This window comes from Triturus cristatus, chromosome 7 (genome assembly GCF_964204655.1).
Source record: "Triturus cristatus chromosome 7, aTriCri1.1, whole genome shotgun sequence".
In the NCBI taxonomy this organism is placed as follows: Eukaryota; Metazoa; Chordata; class Amphibia; order Caudata; family Salamandridae; genus Triturus; species Triturus cristatus.
This window is the reverse complement of record NC_140590.1, coordinates 1,580,811,647-1,580,831,184: the sequence shown is the minus strand read 5'-3', so window position 1 is coordinate 1,580,831,184 and position 19,538 is coordinate 1,580,811,647. Positions and strand designations below refer to the sequence as shown.

Genomic DNA, 19,538 nt, shown 5'->3' with positions numbered 1-19,538 from the left:
ATAAAATGTTTTATAATTAAAAATATGGAGCGTTGCCCCAATAAATTTTTTTTTTTTTTTTACATAATATGTATATATACACACATATATATGAAAAAGGGGTTTCACTTACCTTATAAATACTTACCTTGCATTGTAAAGGCATGCGTGGGAAAAACGTGTGGTAAAGGCGTTCTGTTGTAAATGATGTGTGGTAAAGGCATGCTTTGTATAGGCATGCACTGTAATGTCATACAACAGTCACCTGCATATTGGAAGGACGCCAAACCAAATTTGACTTTGTTGTTATATATTCTTGGTATAAATAAGATCAATATTGCGATTATTTTTTGGGGGGGGGTGAGGGGACACCAACCATTTTTTTTTTTAAATATAAGAACTTCCTGCAAATGTTTCATGCACTTCCATTTGTGAGAATAGAGCAGTTGCTTATTATCCAGAATTACACATTTTGTTGTTCTACTGTAGAATATAAGTTTTTCCATGCGGTCAATGAAAACAAGCTTCCTGTTTTCTTGAAAGTTTGCATTTAGAGGAGGTGTGTGCCGCACTAGGTCCAGGAGTGCCGGATCCATGTCAGAGTTTCAGTATTTCCCACATAAAATAGATTTGTGTGTAATAAGTGTCAAATGGCTCATAAACCTGGTCAGTGGTTGTCCTGGAAATTGGGCATGCATCCAGCCCTGCTGGACGGACTTGGATCGCCCCTAATTTAGATAGCATTGACCCCAATCAAAAAGTACAATATTCGAGTCATTGTGTTCCTTGGGCTGCCCCTCAGCATTAAACTACACATGCCTGCCAAACATTCTGAAGCCCATTAACAACCCAAGGACTCCTAGGAACTCTGTCTTGAAAACTCTGATTCTGTAAAAGTGTAATGGAGCAGGCAGCACGAGAATCTTGGTTTTTGGCCCTCATTGTTTAGTGGTTTATTCATTCTGTTAGGAATAGTGAGACCCGCTGCAACCCTAAAGATATGCTTAGCTTCACGGGGAGATGTTGGCTTCTGAAAGCCATTGAAATCTCTCAGGGAAACTCTGGGGGAGGGGAGATAAAAAAAAAAACAGGGAATCAAAATTGTTTTTCTCCAATAATTTCTTATTTCTCAGGGAAAACGCAGGGTTCCACCTGTAACCCCTGGTAATTCTTTTCCCCTGATGTTACCCAGGGCCGAATTGGCCGTAGTGGGCATCGGGCGTTTCCCTGGGATGCTGGAAGGGTTGGGGACGGTTTTGGAGCGGTGGGGGCAGGGTTTGCAGCAGTGCTGCAATATCGGCCCCCAGTAAGAAAAGTAGCAGTGCTAGGGCCGGTTTACTTAAGCAGCAGTTCTGGGGTCGGTTTAGTTAAGCAGCAGTGCTGGGGTCGGTTTACTTAAGCAGCAGTGCTAGGGCCAGTTTAGTTAAGCAGCAGTGCTGGGGTCGGTTTAGTTAAGCAGCAGTGCTAGGGCCGGTTTAGTTAAGCAGCAGTGCTGGGGCCGGTTTAGTTAAGCAGCAGTGCTAGGGCCGGTTTAGTTAAGCAGCAGTGCTGGGGCCGGTTTAGTTAAGCAGCAGTGCTAGGGCCGGTTTAGTTAAGCAGCAGTGATTGGGCCGGTTTAGTTAAGCAGCAGTGCTGGGGCCAGTTTAGTTAGGCAGCAGTGCTAGAGCCGGTTCAGTTCAACAGCAGTGCTTTATTCGTGTTTAATAATGGATTTGTAACATAACAAGATACAACATTTGATTTCTGTTTTTGAAACTGACCCAGTGTTATATTTGTTTTCCATAGCAAGAAGAGCGCATTATGCTCGAAGACATCAGCGTTACTCTCTCTGAGCTGGATAAGGTGGCCTTTTATTTCAAGCAGCTGGATGAAAGCCTGGTTCCAAGTAAGGACAATTTGGAGTTTGTTTTGCTGCCTCAGTGTTTTAATTCCTACGCCTGCGGGAATTGATGTAGCCACCCTCTGATTATTGAGGGTTGGGGGTATTCAGTGGCGGCTCCTCTGCGAAGTCTGAGGAGCATCGCCCACTGCTTTTTTGCAGTGAAACAAAGTTTAAAAAAAAATAACATGTGTTATCATTTTATTTCCTCCTACTTACGCAGCTTTGCATGAGGGGTCGGGGGCAGGGGAGGAGTGGTAGGCAGCACCCTCCTAAGTGCGCAATGACTGCTTGGCCGGTCCTCTTGGGCCTCCCAAAACAGTCTTGTGCATTTTGCATGCTCTCCATGCAAGCTGCTTCGCAGCCTACGTGAAGAACATGCCCAGGCCCCCAGTCAGCGTCTGAGTGCCGAAACACGGTGCTCAGTCCAATCACAATGCTGCTAAGGCAGCGTTGTGATTGGCTAACTGGGGAGCCTGGGTGTGGTTCCTGTGGCCGAGAAAGAGGACTATAGAGGAGAGACGCGGTGAGGAAGCAGCGAAAAGATGACTTTTTTTTTTAATACAGTGTCCTCCCGCCCCCCTCTTGCACCCACTCCCCTACCTCTGATCCGTGCCAGCCACCACTGGGGGTATTGGTAGTTATATATCTTTTCACCCTCGTGTACTGCGTGAAATATCAGTTGTATTGTGCTTTGCTTGATGCCGTTTGGACGATTGGAACGAGTCCCAAAATTAAACAAAATGATGGAAATGTATATTGTGAAAGGTTTTTTGTGTGAAACTAAGTGTCCTTATTGTTGTTTTCACAGACACCAGCGTGTTCTATCACATAGAAGGAAGCCGGCAGTCCTTAAAAGTTATATTTTATCTGGACAGCTTCCATTTCTCCAAACTAGCGTCCAGGTTTCAAAACGGAGGAAGCTTGAAACTTCATTCAGTGTTGTTTACGAAAGGTACAGGGGTTGTTCTTTTCGAAATCTTTCCTTGATTCTGTTGAAGTATTGAGACTGACTGTCTAAAAGGAACCACAATTCTGCAATCTGAATGTCTCATAAATCCACATCTTGGATACCATACTGCCATCAAGCAAAAGGGCCTGGAATTTTCTGACATTGGTGGTGGGGAGAGAGGGCTTTATTACAGTCCCTGCTAGTAGAGCTGTGTGTGCGGGTGCATGTCTTGTTTTTAGGTATGGACAAGCGACATCCCATATTTTTTTTAATAATAAAATGCATAGATTCCTACAAACATACAAAGGCTTTTGGCCAGTTCTTTTCATCCATTAAATGTTTAAGTCTTTCATATTTTACTTTTACCCATCACAGCATACAGCAAGAACAGTGAACAGCCAACTTCATCCATAGGCCGTTTTTTTGTGTGTCAGTGCTTACTGCCCGGCACACGTGCACAGCTGCCTGAATATCTGTGCACTTCACTGCCAAGGCTGGCCTGCCTGAGCTACTGTGCCACTACTTTAATAATTTTTTCTTTAATTTACATTTTTTGTTTACAAATTGGATAGCTTTGCAAAATAAGAAAATAAATCTTTCCAAGGCCAAACCTATTTGCTTTGTCAGTGCTCGTTTAAACTATGTTGCATAATCACTTCAACATTATTCCTGGTTGAACTCTGACGGATATCAAAGTTCCTAGAGTTTTGTTGCACTTTTTAAAAACAACATGGCTACATCAGTTTCTACTGTCAGAGACAATAAAAATGGGCTTGCGTGTGTGAAATATGACATTTCATGTTGGTCTTACTATAGATTTCGAAATTAATGTTAAGTGAGTATGCAGGAGTTGAATTCTTGCGAATAGCTCTTTCCAAATCAGTCAGTTTGTAACCCAAACAGAAAAAGTTGCTGATGGAAAAATACTTTGGCCATTTTTCTCCATAGCCTTGGAATCCTTTGAAGCTCTGTCTCAGACAGATGGTGGTGTGTGTCTTGAAGAACTTCAGCAACAGATTAATGCTGTTTCACTGGAGAAGGTGCAACACTACTACCGCAAGCTCAGGTAAAGATCTTTACTAATGTGCATGGAAAATTGGACCTACATATGTTTGAGCTTCTTCTAGTGCCTCAGATAAGTAGGCCACAAATACACCCGGGCCTGATCAGAGACCCCTGTTCTGTGCTAGAACAGACTGAGGGCTTGATTAAAAGTCTAGCGGGCCACGGACTGCCAGACTAACGGGGTAGTCTCCCGACCGCCCTATTACAATTAGGGTGGTCGGACTGCCATTTCCTGTCTGCCACGGTTTTCATGGTGGTTCCTCCTCCCTACAAGGGCCCCTGGTGCCTCACGCCATGTAGATGCACACAAGGGGGCTCAACAGGTGCCCCCCTGTGTGCATGCACACCAGTTCCTGAACGGCATGGACTTAACAGTTTAGACCGTGCAGGAACTGTTTTTGGCGTTGTCATTGCGGCGGGCATTTTTAGGGGCACTGCCGTGAGAACGCCAAAAAAAGCCCACCAGACAGGAGGCAACTCCTAATCTGGTGGGTGGCCCGACCACGACTTTAGTTGTGCAGCGGCGGGGCCGGAGCCAGCACCACACCGCCAGACTCGTAATCAGGACCTTATTGCTTTTTACACTCGGACACTTTTTTTGTGAAATGAGGGTGGTGTGCACAAATTGCTTTGTACACAGATTTAGCTCCACACTCATTTTGCTCTTTGAAATGGAGAGAGCATGCCAATGGTATCTGGCATCACATTCTTCCTTCTTAGACAAATATGCCTGACTATTCTCCTTCGATTATGATAAAAGAAGTGCAATTACTGTTTCTCTAAGCTTGTCAGAAATTGTGTTCAATATTCCACAAGCTACCCTGTCTTGCCTGATATGTTTCTGTCTTAAATGTACTTGTCATGTGTTTATGTAGGATGCAGGATTGTGTCCCACTGTATTGGTGTGTTTGTATTTGTGTTCTTTGACATTTTTGATTTATTAAATTGATTGTCCGGGTGGACACTCACAATATAGTACTGATTCAAGTCTATATTTATTCTACTGACTAAACTGTTCTGTTTAAGGACCAGTGTTCTAATGCTAATCTCTTATCTTTATGGCATGAAGGGGACATGACTTAAAAGACCCATACCTGGTAATTGTGCCCCGGTTGACGATGCAGTGTGTAGCGGTGAGAACCTGCTGACATCAGTAGGGCCGTTTTGTCACCATGTTGCTAATGGGAGCCAGTGAATAACTGAGCAGTGGTCACCCACTACTTTGCTATGCCTGGAGTGCCAAGTCAATAACTGCAAGCACAGCATCTGCACGTCAAGCCTAGCTGTCCTCCGGTCCCTGGTCCCTTTTGTGAATCTGGATCTGCAGCCATAAACATCTGCCAACACATTTGCAACAGGCATTTTGTCCTTCTCAAATGTGCGGCATAGTTTTTGTTAACATTGACTGACCAACCAAATTCTGACTTCACCCTACAGAATTCTGTAATGGCAAAATTATTTTTTTTTCTATTTATTGAAAGAATTACATTATGCTTAATATGATGAGAGCAAAAAGAACTATTGATGGACAGAATGCAGAACAATGTCATACATTCACCCCAGTACAGAGATATGTGCCTAAATCCATAGTTTTTTTGCTCACCATGCCATTCCAGTTTGGACCCAGCCATATGCAAATCAGTCTTGACCCTGTGCCCAATGGGAACAGTCCAGCCCGAACTGCCAGGCCAGGTCCTCCCTGGACTGGAAACAAGCATCCTAGGACCGGTTTTGGGGTTTCACCCCTCTTCAGCCAGGATAGCTTGATTCCAGTGGCATGGAGAGCACGGGACTCGCGTCTGAGCATAACCGTCCCACTCGGGCGAACAAATGCAAAAACAACTATTGATGGACAGAATGCAGAACAATGTCATACATTCACCCCAGTAGAGAGATCTGGGCCTTTCGCCTAAGTGCCCTAAGTGCACCAGGTATGCCCAGACGTGGGTCCTGGGCTCACTGTGCCACTGGAATCAAGCTATCCTGGCTGAAGAGGGGTGAAACCCTGAAACTGGTCCTAGGATGCTTGTTTCCAGTCCAGGGAGTACCTGGCTTGGCAGTTCGGGCTGGACTGTTCCCATGAGGCACAGGGTCAAGACTGATTTGCACATGGCCAGGTCTAAACTGGGGTGGCATGGTGAGCAAAAGAATGATGGATTTAACCCAGATCTCTTGACTGCGGGTGAATGTTTTTATTTGTTCTGCATTCCGTCCATCAATTGTGTGTCTTTTGCTAATATGATAGAACAGCACAATACACAATGAAAAGGTGTGATTCTCAAAGTAAGATTTCAAACCCACACGAGTAAATGTGTGATCTCATTTGTAAGGACTAATTCCGAAATGGGTAGCAGAGGATCTTTGTACGTTATTATAAGTTGCAGTTAACACAAAAATATTGTTATTTTGCAATATTTTAGTGTATTTTTAATCATGAATGTTGAATTGTTTATTTAACAGATGCCATGTGTATGTGGTTGTTTTAAATTAGTAATGAACACATTAAAATAAAATAAATACTTTAAAAATTTTTTTTTAAAATGGGTCAATTTTAATTTGAGTCAAACAGCCTCTCCATATACTAATCCATGGGCCACAATTATATACTACGTACATATCACAAAAGTTGTAATGTTAGTGAGGATCACATTTAGCATAATTCCTAAAAAGAATACTGCTGTCGGAGTACACCAAAGTGACACCACCCCTTACTCAATTGTCAAATCTAAAGAGAAATCATATATGATAATTTTAATATCGTATTCCAATGAATCAGCAGTTAGTTCGACTCTTCGCACAAATCAAACAAATGCCTACATAGGTGCCATAGTTTTGATGTATTATACTTGCTAAATTACAACGTTTTACTTTTCATAATCCTAAGTCATATATCTAAAGTAATTATCGAGGAAACAACTGCACCTTTTCAAATCATTATCCAAAAAAGGGCATTTTCAGAACGTGGATTCCTGAGTTCCCTATAGGGGCACAATGATTAAGTCTGAAATAAGAAGAAGCAGAATTTGTCATAAATCGGGAATGTTAAACTATAACTGATGGGATTTGGGCAATACGTGATCAAAGCAGAAGTAGCACAAATGTGGCAGGGCAATAGTCATTGAAACTTGTACTGTAAAGTCTTGTAATATTTTCTAACTGAATGTAAATAAATTATCTTCCGGAAGCTGTCATCACATTGACATGACAATTCTTTTGTTTGTAGGACGTTTTACCTTGAGAAATCGACGGATTCCAATACAACAGCTGTAAAAATTGATCAGGTATGTTCTCAGTCTCTACACCATAATATAGACCCTATATCCTGCTGCCAAGGACTATACTGTACCGGTTGTTAAAGGACCTGAACCCGAGTTATTGGCCCAAGTCACAGGCGATGGCCTATAACGAGGAGGAGGAACTTTAACAATCGTATTAGCCCGAGTCAGAAGGGCTATTAGAACATACTACCCCCTGAGGGTGAAATGTTCTTAATTAAAAAGGGAGAACCCGAAAGACAAACTTTGGAATGTTGGAGCAGAAGGCTTATACCAGCCATTATAACCCAGGAGTTACTACTCCATTGTCTACAATGGAGCTCTCAACATTCCAATTTTCTAATATGTGTAATAATTAATTTCCACTTGGAAGTGGAAAAGTTAGGTAACACTATGGCCTGTTTTATCAAGTTTTGTTACGTTTGACGCATTTTCTTGGGCTGTGGGTCAATTGGTGGTTACTGGCCATCATTGATTGTGGGTAATGTTGTTTACCGCTGGTGCTCCATGACCATCGGCACTATTGCACATATTACGATTGTGAAATCATGTTGCCTCCTTTGTTGTCTTGACTTTCCAAAGGTCCTAGAGAATCCTGTCAAGTTAGTCATAGTAGAATACTGTATGGCTCAGTCACAAGCAACAAACCTCATTGTCTATTCGCAATAGTTTCTTTTAAAATGAATTCTTTTATTCACATAAGAAAGGGGACGGTGAAAACTATGAATAAAACAAGCAGGAAGGTTCTAGCATTTCTGGGGCTGAGGTGTAACCCCAACATTTTTCTTTAATATGAATTGTATGCCTAGACACTAACTTTCAAATAACGTGGGACATACAAACAGTGTTATCTGTAAGGGCACGTCATAAGCTATCTTGATAAACCTTCTTAGTATTACTTTAGGTGGAGTCTCAAGTCATTATATATCTGATAATATATCTGGCATGCAATATTATGTCTACCCATTGTCCCAGTATCATGTGGACAGGAGTGCAGGGGACGGTGTGGAAGGGGCAACTGAATCGGGTACGCCACCCACTGCACAAAGCACAAACATATTTTAAACACCCTAAAATTCATCTACCCTGGCATTCTTTCTAGTACTTGTGGTAAATAAAAATACCGGACTGAATTTCATACGGAATCTCAAAATAAAGTAAATAGCTCAAAATAACAAGAGGCAGAATCCGTGGTATAAGAGGTTTTCTAAATGGGCTTTATTCCATTCAAAATGGCCGACTCGAGTCGCGGCCTTCAGGTTCCGTCACCACGAGGGTTCAGGAAGTGAAGTACAATAATCTATTGACAGACATGTATTTTTATAATAAGTGCATTACAATGAAACGAATGTAAAAGGCATAACATTTGATAAGAAAAATGACGTGACAGTGACATAATCGAAACTAGGCGTAATAAGGAATAAAAGAAACATGATTGGTTAGGATTATCAGACATAGGTGGATCTATAAGATAATACTTGGCATAGATGCGCGCGCGGCAGCATGACGTGTAATTGACGTGCAACTAGGGGGTGAAGGGGACTTGACATTTAGCTCTACATGTGGAGACGAGAAGTCTGGGGGGTCAAGTCAACCTAATCCCAAATCATATCTACCATCCTATGTTTGGAGAACTATGTTATCCACAAGGAAGGACTCTCGGACAGAATCTATTCTATACTAACTGTGTGTGCGTGTACAAGCGTCTAAGTGTCTGTATGAGATGCGAGAGGCAGAAAACTTTCCATGACAGCAGGGCTATGAATTACTTGCAGGAGGACGGAAAGGCTGAGTCCTTGTTTGTGAGCTAAGGAAATGTTTACCTAAATCACTAGACAGGAATGAATCGGCTGAAGAGCAAAATAGATAACTCGAAGGTGAAATACAGCTTCTTGGCAAGCATGCGAAAACTGGCCGAGGCAGGCACCGTTAGCTGCACAGGGAGTAGGACAAAGTTCATGGATACAGATGCGAGCTCAAGCTGAAGCTGTCAGAGACAGAGAGCAGGGAAAGGCTTTGAGGACAGAATCGGGCCTACTTGCCTGAACTGTAAAAATGGAGTAACTTAGCCATATAAAGTCGGTGGCCTTTCATGCTTAGGAATCGAATATCCAGCCCATTGATGGCGGATCTGACAGAGAACATATCGACGGTAGACACACATATGTTTGCGTCTTAGAAACTGGAACTGGAGGGAACATACATGTACTTGTAACATGCATATAGAACCGTTGGGGTCCAAGATAGGGGACATAACTGATCAGGAAAATCCACATTTCCACATTCCCTCCTTGTCCCCTTCTTGCCCTTCAAGAGATATCAATCTTCATTATTCCATCGATTTGCTCATGGAGCATCATTTCTTCTTCCTTCTTCTTCCGGCATTCTGAACGAGACCTTGGTGGTGGAATACACGATGTGGCACACAGACCACAAATCGCTGGTCCACATTGTAGACATAGACAGCAACTGAATAGTATGAGAAGGCCAATACCTAGGAAGGATAGAACTCTCCATCCCCAGGCTGATATCACACTCCAAAACCACCCGGACCACGTCCAAGTGCCTGGATTCTCGTGTATCTGGCTTACAATCTTATGAAGGCGTGTTATAGCTTTATATACAGATGGCGAATTTTCTGGTATGAATATGCAGCAGCTGGATCCGATGACCCTGCAAGCTCCGCCCCTATCGGCCAGGATGACGTCAAGGACAAGACGATTCTGGAGAACAACAATTCTCATCACTGATTGTTCCTCTGTCAGATTGCCTAGGGCGGCTATGGTCTCGTTTACTACAGCTTCAAGAGTCTTTGTTAGTCTGCGTATCAGCTTACTATTTGATATTGTACCTATATAGGGAAAGATACCTTTATTGAAATCTACATATTTGTCCCATGCTGTCTCAGTATAATCGACAACTGGGAGATCTCTTCGCTCTCTATTGTGTACTAAATGAACATTTCGATAATAATCAGGGGGAGCTAGGAAAACAGGTGGCAGAAGGAATGCTATGTAACAGGTACCATCCCAATCTAGAGGCAGGCGCATATATGCCGTCTGGCCACATATGAAGTAAGAATGGCGAGAAGCTCTAAATGAAGATTTACCTTGATCACGATATTCTACTGTAGTAACGCATTGGCTATGGCCCATATGTATGGAACCAACTTTTCTCACACATAATTCACCCTTAACTGGAAATACTGACATAGTGGGCAGAATTAGTTCAACTTCGGATTTGACATTCAAAATCATAAGATTAGGCGTAAAATTACCTAATTTATACACTTCATTTTCTAAATCAGTTCCTGTTCTACTGGGGTGACCCTCCTTATTAGGGTGACAGACTTTGAATAAAACTATATTCAGATTTCCCCATATCCAGTGTTGTTGATAAACTGCTGTGTCTGGGTCTATGGAATTTAATAAACTAAACCATGCTCCACAGGAGCCATTGTGTGTGAACGGATGTGGAAAGAAAGGCAGAACTCCTTTGGTATTCTGATAGGGAGGGAGTCGGCCACACACCCAACAATTGGTGGCATTACTAGTCTGATGGGAATGATGTAACATACTAATGAATGTGTTATTACGCAGCGCAAGTCTATAGGACAATTCATGTGGGGGTAAGTCACTAAAAGAATGTTCATCAGTCATATTGAAAACACGTTTAGAAACAGGATAATACATATGCAACAATATACTTGCAGTAACTATTAAAAAACTCAAAGAAAACAAAATTAATAAAGTCACAATACAGTGGCTACGCAGTGATTTACAATAAGCATGTCGTTTCATTATGATTCTGGACTCTACATGATTCAGACCTAAGGGACACATGTCGGGACAGATTCAACCGCTTCACCTTGGAGAGGACTTAAACAATCAAATCGTCCGACAGTTTAGATCTGGACCTGAGTTTCTGTTTATAGAGTTCGGTGCTACTGGCCTCAGCCAAAGGTAGCTTTGAGTCAATGGGGGAAGGCACACGGGGAGTACTGTTTGTGTCAGGAGGAAGTCCATGAAATTTTTTGAGATGGCTGGAATGCACCCATCCTTTCCTCCCTTCGATCTTCACAGCTGTTCTGGTCGTCAGCAGGACCAACTTAGGAAGCCTCCACCTTGGCTCCAGTTGGGTTTTCCGATCAAAGTTTCTGATGAGAACATAATCACCGGGAATTACGTCATGAGGTTTCACCTCGGTGTTGTCGGGAAAAGCTGCGACTACCTGTGAACGACAAGATTGTAGTGCAGACATCAAGGAAGCCAGGTAATCTGTCAGCATATTACAGTCAACATCAGTTATTTTACGGGGTATAGGCGTCCCCCACATATTCGGTGGTCTACCAAAGATCACTTCATAAGGGGATAGCCCTGTTCGAGAGTGTGCTACCATTCTCATGTAGAATAGCGCAACTGGTAAGGCTACTATCCAGTCCACACCTTTTTCCTGACATATTTTAGACAATCTGATTTTTAAAAGTTGATTATGTCGTTCCACGAGACCTGCTGCCTCGGGGTGTCGGACACAGTGGAATTTCCACTGATATCCCAACAAAAGTGAGACATGTTTCATTAATTCGGATGAGAAAGGCTGACCGTTATCTGAATATACAACACGTGGTAAACCGTACCGTGGGAAGAATTCTCGAACTAGCTGCTTGGCAGTAGTCGGGGCAGTGTAATCTGATACGGGATACGCCTCTGTCCAACGGGAGAGAGCGCAGACGACTACGAGAACATATTTGAATCCTCGACAACGTTCCATCTGAATATAATCCATCTGGAGGACTTCAAAAGGATGGTCAGGAGGCTGAAATCCACCCTGCTCTACGGGAACACTCTTTCCTGGATTAAACTGACAACATATCATACAGGTACGAACTTTTTGTTTAGCCGCTGCTCGTAAATGTTTATTGAACCAAATGTGCTGAATGCTGTCTAGCATAGCCTTCTCTCCTAAATGTGCTGGACTGTGAACTGTAGCTATAATGACTTGAACCATGGAGTCAGGGAGAAACCATACAGATTTCTCCTTCGTCATCCATCCTTGATCTGTCTGGATCCCTCCTAGTTCAGTCCATTTCTTTATTTCTTCTGCTGTGGCATGTGTCTGTATGTCAATTACGTCAAGTGCGGGATCCTTAATTGTCATACACTGTGTTGGTGTCTGAACTATTGGCTTTGTCATGTCTAATGTGCGATTCTGAGCAGTCTGTTTAGCTGTTCTGTCAGCTAAATCATTGCCTTGAGAAATGGTATCAGTAACCTTCGTGTGTGCTTTACATTTCATAATCGATATAGCAGTGGGTAAATGTATTGCGTCTAACAAAGCATGAATGAGGGGTCCGTGCTGAATGTGGGCACCATGGGACGTTAAATAACCTCTCTCTCGCCACAGCACGCCGAAGTCGTGTACAACTCCGAATGCATAACGTGAGTCAGTGTATACATTAACTTTCTTATTTGTGGCTTGAATACAGGCTTGTGTTAGAGCAATAAGTTCTGCTGCTTGGGCTGACAAAATATCTATACAATTTGTTTCAATAACTTCAGTGTCTGTTGTGACTGCATACGCGGCCACTAAATCTCCTGTACTTGTTCTCATGCACGATCCGTCTACATACAACGTCAGGTCCGGATCTAACAATGGAACGTCTGTCAAGTCTTGTCTAGGTTTCGTCTTTATTTCAATGATTTCAACACAATCATGAGCTAGTGGGTCTGTTCCAATTACAGGTAATAGTGTAGCAGGATTCAATGTATTACACCGTCGGATCTCTATGTGTGGTTGAAACAATGTCAGTTCATAACCGGTAAGTCTTGCTATGGTCAAGTGTTGTGTTTGTGTTCGGTTCACAAGAACCTCTACTGCATGTGGTACTTGTACCGTCAATGGGTGTCCTAATACTATGGCATCGCTTTGCCTGATTGCTAAAGCTGTCGCTGCCACTGATTTCAGGCACGCAGGCAAAGCCTGAGCTACGGGATCTAATGTACTGGAAAAATAAGCACATGGCTTGCGTGATCCTGCTTGATCCTGAGTGAGTACTGACAAGGCAGTACCTTCGCGTTCTGTAACAAAGAGTGTAAAATGTTTGCTATAACATGGTGTTGCTAAAACAGGTGCTTGACATAAAGCTTCCTTTAGGCTTTCAAAAGCTTGTGTATGTTCCTGAGTCCAAGGGAGAACAGTCGATGTGGCTGCCTCCTGTGTGGTTAACTGAATGAGTGGTTTTGCTAGAAAAGCGTACTGAGGGATCCATTGCCTACAATATGAAGTGAGGCCTATGAAAGCCCGCACCTCCTTCTGTGTCTGGGGTATTGACATGTTAGCAATTAACTGGATGCGATCTGGTGTAAGCTGCCTTCCCTCCTTGGACAGCGAGTGACCAAGATAAATAACTCGCTGAACACAGAATTGCAGCTTACAAGGAGACACCTTGTGCCCCTTGTCGGCTAGGAAATGTAAAACTGTCAGAGAAGCTTTTTCACATTCTGGCTCGCTTCTTGCGGTGATCAGCAGATCATCGACATATTGAAGCAGTGCAGTATTGACTGGCATGTGGATACTGTCAAGTTCTCGTTTCAGTGCTTGGCTGTAGATGCTGGGGCTTTCTGTAAATCCTTGGGGAGCGCGTGAGAATTTAAAGCTGCGCCCATTTAAACTGAATCCGAACAAGTATTGGCTTTCCGGATCTATTGGGACGCTGAAAAAGGCATTCTTGAGATCGATTACAGTAAAGAATGTTGCTTCGGAATCAATTGCTGTCAATAATGATGATATATCAGGGACCACAGGAAATTGTGGTACAATACACTTGTTTAGTTCACGCAAATCAATAACCAATCGGTATACTGGTGGAGCAGTAGGATCAGTTCGTTTAAGAATCGGAATTATCGGTGAATTACATACATTGGAGTCTGTTTCTATAACTACTCCCTGGGCAATCAGCTCATCAATGATTTTCAGCAAAGCCACTACAGCATCATGCGGTAACTTGTATTGTCGCATTCGTGGTAGTACCACTCCAGCTTTCAATGTGACTCGATAGGGTGTAATGTTCATGCAGCCAACATCCGTAGGGCCTTGTGCCCATAGATGTACTGGTAAAGTCTGTAGTCGGGGATCCATGTCTCTAGACACATAGTGACCTTTAAAATCACGTAAAAACAACCTTACTCCTTCCGGAGAACAACATATTATGGCTCCTAGTGCTTTCAGAGTTTTAATTCCTAACAAATTTTCTGGGCATGATTTAGTAAGCAATAAATCTGTAGTTCGTGTCAAAGGTCCTATCGTAAGTGGTAGAGGCTGTGATACTTCATTAACAATAGGTTTTCCCGAAAAACCAAGGGAAACATTTTGAGAGCCTGAGAGGGGTGCCCCTGGAACTTCACTACGTTTTATGGTTGTTCGACTTGCCCCTGTATCGAGTAAGAATTTTCTATCTTGACCTAATAATTCACTATGTACATAAGGTCCTTCTTGATCTACAGGAATCTCGATAAGCGGTAAGTCAACTTCCCTCTCTAGGCTGGTTCATGCGTAATGCTGATATTCAGGGTATTCGTACTGTGCAGTCTGATACATTTGTCGTGTTGTTGTTTGTGTGGCAGTAGCAGGCAACGGTGGTGCAGCTGGCACAAACTGTATGGGTTGCTGTGAGGCTGGCATGGACTGTTGCTGAACTGGCATAGCTCCTTGTTCATTCTGATCTTGTCTAACTAATCGTGGTCTCTCCTTTGCAATACCTGTAGCTATATTACGTTTCAGGACTGGACAATCGTGTACATAATGGCCTAGTTGTTTACAGTAATTGCAGGTTCCTTTTACAGGAACTGCAGAATCACCAGAATGTGTCACACCCTTTTTGTGACCATCTGCTGGTACTGTCTGAGAAACTAGCATTTTCATTTTTGTATCCTTCATGCGTTTATGCTCGTGTTCTTGTTCATCCCTAATTCTATTGTGATGATACTGTAACATTTGTAGCATTTGCGACGGAGTGTTACTTTGCCAGGTACTCTCGAATTTCAATATTCTATTCTTCACTGGAGGCAATGCATTTTCCACTAATTTTGTCACAAATAGATGTGGATATGAGTCACTACTTGCTTTTATACCACTATTTATACCAAAACATTTTTCAAATCGAGCATAATAATCGCTTGTGTCTTCATCTTGCTTTTGTTTGCAGGCTGTGATTGCACCCCAATCTTCCTTTTTTGTAGTTAATAAACGTGGCAGTACCTGTACTAGTAAACCTGGTAATAGTTTAACTTTATCCCCGAGCCCCGAACCTGCAGTTCGGCCCCTTTCTTCCTCTGCTAATGCTGTCCAGTCTATCTTTTGGTCACCCACTTCCCACTCTTTTTCTTTCAGTTTTTCATAAATGCCAGCAGGCAAAAGCACCTTTAATATCGTCATAATATCAGGAAAGGTGTACTCTCCCATCAGTAACATGTCTTTAATTTCTCGGTGGAAACCCGCTGGGTCTTTGTCATGACTAGGTACTACTTTCTTCATTTCTAATAATTCCATTTTTGATATGGGTGTGTAAACAAATACACGGTGAAACTCATTGTCTTCGCCTTTTATTGGGTGCACTTCTCGTAAAGGATTTTGTCTATCCATATAGTACGGTGCTCTTTCTCTGTGGGGCAGGGAGAGAGAATCCGGACTTACAAAAAGGACATACTGCTTACGTGACACTAATATCTCTTTAATTAGCTTGTTACTAGAACCTCTCCATCTGTTCGTGAGTAGTTCCGTTAATATATCAGGTAAAGGACCAGGGTCAGCATGTTGGCTCTTATATAATATGAGGAGTTGCTGAATCATATAGATTCCAGCTAAACGTTGTTCATCTGTACTGAGGTTGAGAAACGTGTGTGCTACGGTCTCATCACCGTATTTTTCAGGACTAACAATCCAGTGAACGGCTGATCTAGCTAATTCTTGCTCATCCATGGAATCGAGGAGGTGGTAACCCCTTCGTTCTCGTAGTATCTTATCTGCGGCTTGAAACGAATGTTCAGGAGACTTCAGATTTATTATAGGCGTCGGATACGTTCTGCTATTATTTGGGCCTACAGAATGTATTGGATCAGGAAAACATCTAGTATTTTCACAGGATCTTCCTCTGCCTACATAGGCTATGGTCTCTGACTGTCTTGCGGAATTCCCTGATTCGGACACTTCATCTTGCTCAAACTCGTCTGTTCCCAATCTTTCTTCATGAATACGCTCTATTTCTTTACGTATTTTTCGGCACATGGCTATTATACAATTTTGCTTATCGTGTCTCCCTTCTGATATATTCTGACTCCATCTTGTAAGAATAAGCATTGTATTCGGGTCTACCCCCGGACGATCTTGATTTCTGATTACACAGTTTATGAGGAAACGTAACAGTTCCCCCTGTATCTCTACCTTCTGGAATTCCATTGCTCTGTTAATACATCCTGGATCTCGTCCTGTTTGAACAAAATGATATATGTTGTCTAGATGCGTAGTCATTCCTGGTAACCTTGCTAAATACTCTGCGGCTCGCCTGATACGTAATGATGCCAGGACCATTTCGTCCTCTTTACCAACCACCGGGTCATATCTACAATTTACAAGGAGTTCTTTAAGCGTACGTTCACTTACGAATTTAGGTGTACGTGAATGTGCTGACTCTTGAAAGACAAGTTTATTTATTCTAGGTGGTGTAAAAGTACTGCTAGCACCTCCCGTGGCCCTATCTGGGGCGTCGGGTGTGAATGGGTTCGTTGAACGTGACACAGCAACTATGGGTGTCGATACCTCTGTAGAGTCGACTGCGGAGACAGATGCGGAACCAGATGTGCTTGCCGACGCTTGTGTCGGAACTTGCTGTTGCACGGGGACAGATACCTGATCCTGACGTTGGACCCCTACACCAGACGGTCTATGTGGTGCGGCGTTAGCATACTCGGGAGCTGCGTCGTCTAGATATGAGGAAAGAAAAACATCTTCTGCGGTTCTGGGATGCCCTTTTGGATGTACCTTAATTGGAAATAATGGGGGTGGCAAATCTTTTGGCATCTCTGGAGCAGCCTTAGGTAGTCCTTCGGCTAGAAGGGGATACATACCATTCATAAGAGCATTTCTTTGTCTATTTACTTGTTCTGATCTCACTCGGATACCTTCCTCAATTAATAGATTTTCTTGAACTTTATTTGAACTTTCTTTACTCCTCTCTTCTTGTCTACGTGCTTTTTCTGTTCGTCTATGAGATTCTTTACGCCATAACTCAACAGCGTCTTTCTGTGACTGTCTGACCTTTCTTTTCCATAACTCTTCCTCCACTTTCATGATGCACTCTGCATCCCAGGTTCCCGCTATGGGCCACCTTTGACTTTCCGGTAATCCCTTGGTATAATCTACCCATAGATCAAGAAATAATATGGCATCTAAGCCATGTTTATGGTACATAAAATGCCCTGGAGTGTCCCTAGGAGGAATAGGAACTGCTTCTTCAAGCACCCCTTTTCTGGTAGTAATCTGTCTTAACTTCGAGAAGAGCGGCATATTTACAACTGATCTGATACTTACTCTTGAATTTTCTTAATACGAAAAACACAATAAATGAACAGTGAACAATGAACAGTCATTCGTACCACAATATGCAAGACATTTCTGAATACTTTAAACATTAAACATTAAACATTTTAACAATGATCGACAATGATGACAGTCTGCCTAACTAATCACCACGCTGAATTCTTGACAATAACTGAATTCTTCGGAATACTTGATATACTGCTAAACAGTACATATACACTGCTAAACAGTGCAGACCGGATTTGTGTACCCTAATCCGTCTTGACCGGCACAACCTATGTGCGCGTCAACACGCCTCCCCGGCGATGGTACTCACCGAGTAGCTCCTTGAAACGGAAGGCCTCAGAGAATAGACAGGACTCGATGACTGCGGACAGCGGACCCTCGGGACATCGGGATTTCGGAAAACCTGGTGGGCCTCTGTATACCTCGGATCTTGCTCTCTCAGCTAGGCTCTGGTCGGGATACTTCGCACTTCTCACCGCCTCGTCTGGGTTGATCGCAGCCTCAGTCGCCCCCGCTTGACCGGAGGGAGCTTACAGGAAATCCTGCTGGTACGCGTTTATGGTCCGTCCAGCTGTGGCAGGAGACCGGGCCTGCAACGCACCGCCGGCGCGTGAGATGAGAAAGTGTCCCTGTTCGGGCGCCATTCTGTGGTAAATAAAAATACCGGACTGAATTTCATACGGAATCTCAAAATAAAGTAAATAGCTCAAAATAACAAGAGGCAGAATCCGTGGTATAAGAGGTTTTCTAAATGGGCTTTATTCCATTCAAAATGGCCGACTCGAGTCGCGGCCTTCAGGTTCCGTCACCACGAGGGTTCAGGAAGTGAAGTACAATAATCTATTGACAGACATGTATTTTTATAATAAGTGCATTACAATGAAACGAATGTAAAAGGCGTAACATTTGATAAGAAAAATGACGTGACAGTGACATAATCGAAACTAGGCGTAATAAGGAATAAAAGAAACATGATTGGTTAGGATTATCAGACATAGGTGGATCTATAAGATAATACTTGGCATAGATGCGCGCGCGGCAGCATGACGTGTAATTGACGTGCAACTAGGGGGTGAAGGGGACTTGACATTTAGCTCTACATGTGGAGACGAGAAGTCTGGGGGGTCAAGTCAACCTAATCCCAAATCATATCTACCATCCTATGTTTGGAGAACTATGTTATCCACAAGGAAGGACTCTCGGACAGAATCTATTCTATACTAACTGTGTGTGCGTGTACAAGCGTCTAAGTGTCTGTATGAGATGCGAGAGGCAGAAAACTTTCCATGACAGCAGGGCTATGAATTACTTGCAGGAGGACGGAAAGGCTGAGTCCTTGTTTGTGAGCTAAGGAAATGTTTACCTAAATCACTAGACAGGAATGAATCGGCTGAAGAGCAAAATAGATAACTCGAAGGTGAAATACAGCTTCTTGGCAAGCATGCGAAAACTGGCCGAGGCAGGCACCGTTAGCTGCACAGGGAGTAGGACAAAGTTCATGGATACAGATGCGAGCTCAAGCTGAAGCTGTCAGAGACAGAGAGCAGGGAAAGGCTTTGAGGACAGAATCGGGCCTACTTGCCTGAACTGTAAAAATGGAGTAACTTAGCCATATAAAGTCGGTGGCCTTTCATGCTTAGGAATCGAATATCCAGCCCATTGATGGCGGATCTGACAGAGAACATATCGACGGTAGACACACATATGTTTGCGTCTTAGAAACTGGAACTGGAGGGAACATACATGTACTTGTAACATGCATATAGAACCGTTGGGGTCCAAGATAGGG

General features: G+C 43.0%; 1 protein-coding gene across 1 annotated transcript in view; it reads left to right on the top strand.

The window, feature by feature from the left end:
* The window catches only part of PREX1 (phosphatidylinositol-3,4,5-trisphosphate dependent Rac exchange factor 1), an 824,667-nt gene that overhangs the window by 791,105 nt on the left and 14,024 nt on the right, over positions 1-19,538 (top strand). The window contains exons 34-37 of the mRNA XM_085619426.1: positions 1,765-1,864; positions 2,670-2,813; positions 3,759-3,876; positions 7,099-7,156. Coding sequence (XP_085475552.1) covers positions 1,765-1,864; positions 2,670-2,813; positions 3,759-3,876; positions 7,099-7,156 — 420 coding nt within the window. The remainder of the gene's footprint in view (positions 1-1,764; positions 1,865-2,669; positions 2,814-3,758; positions 3,877-7,098; positions 7,157-19,538) is intronic.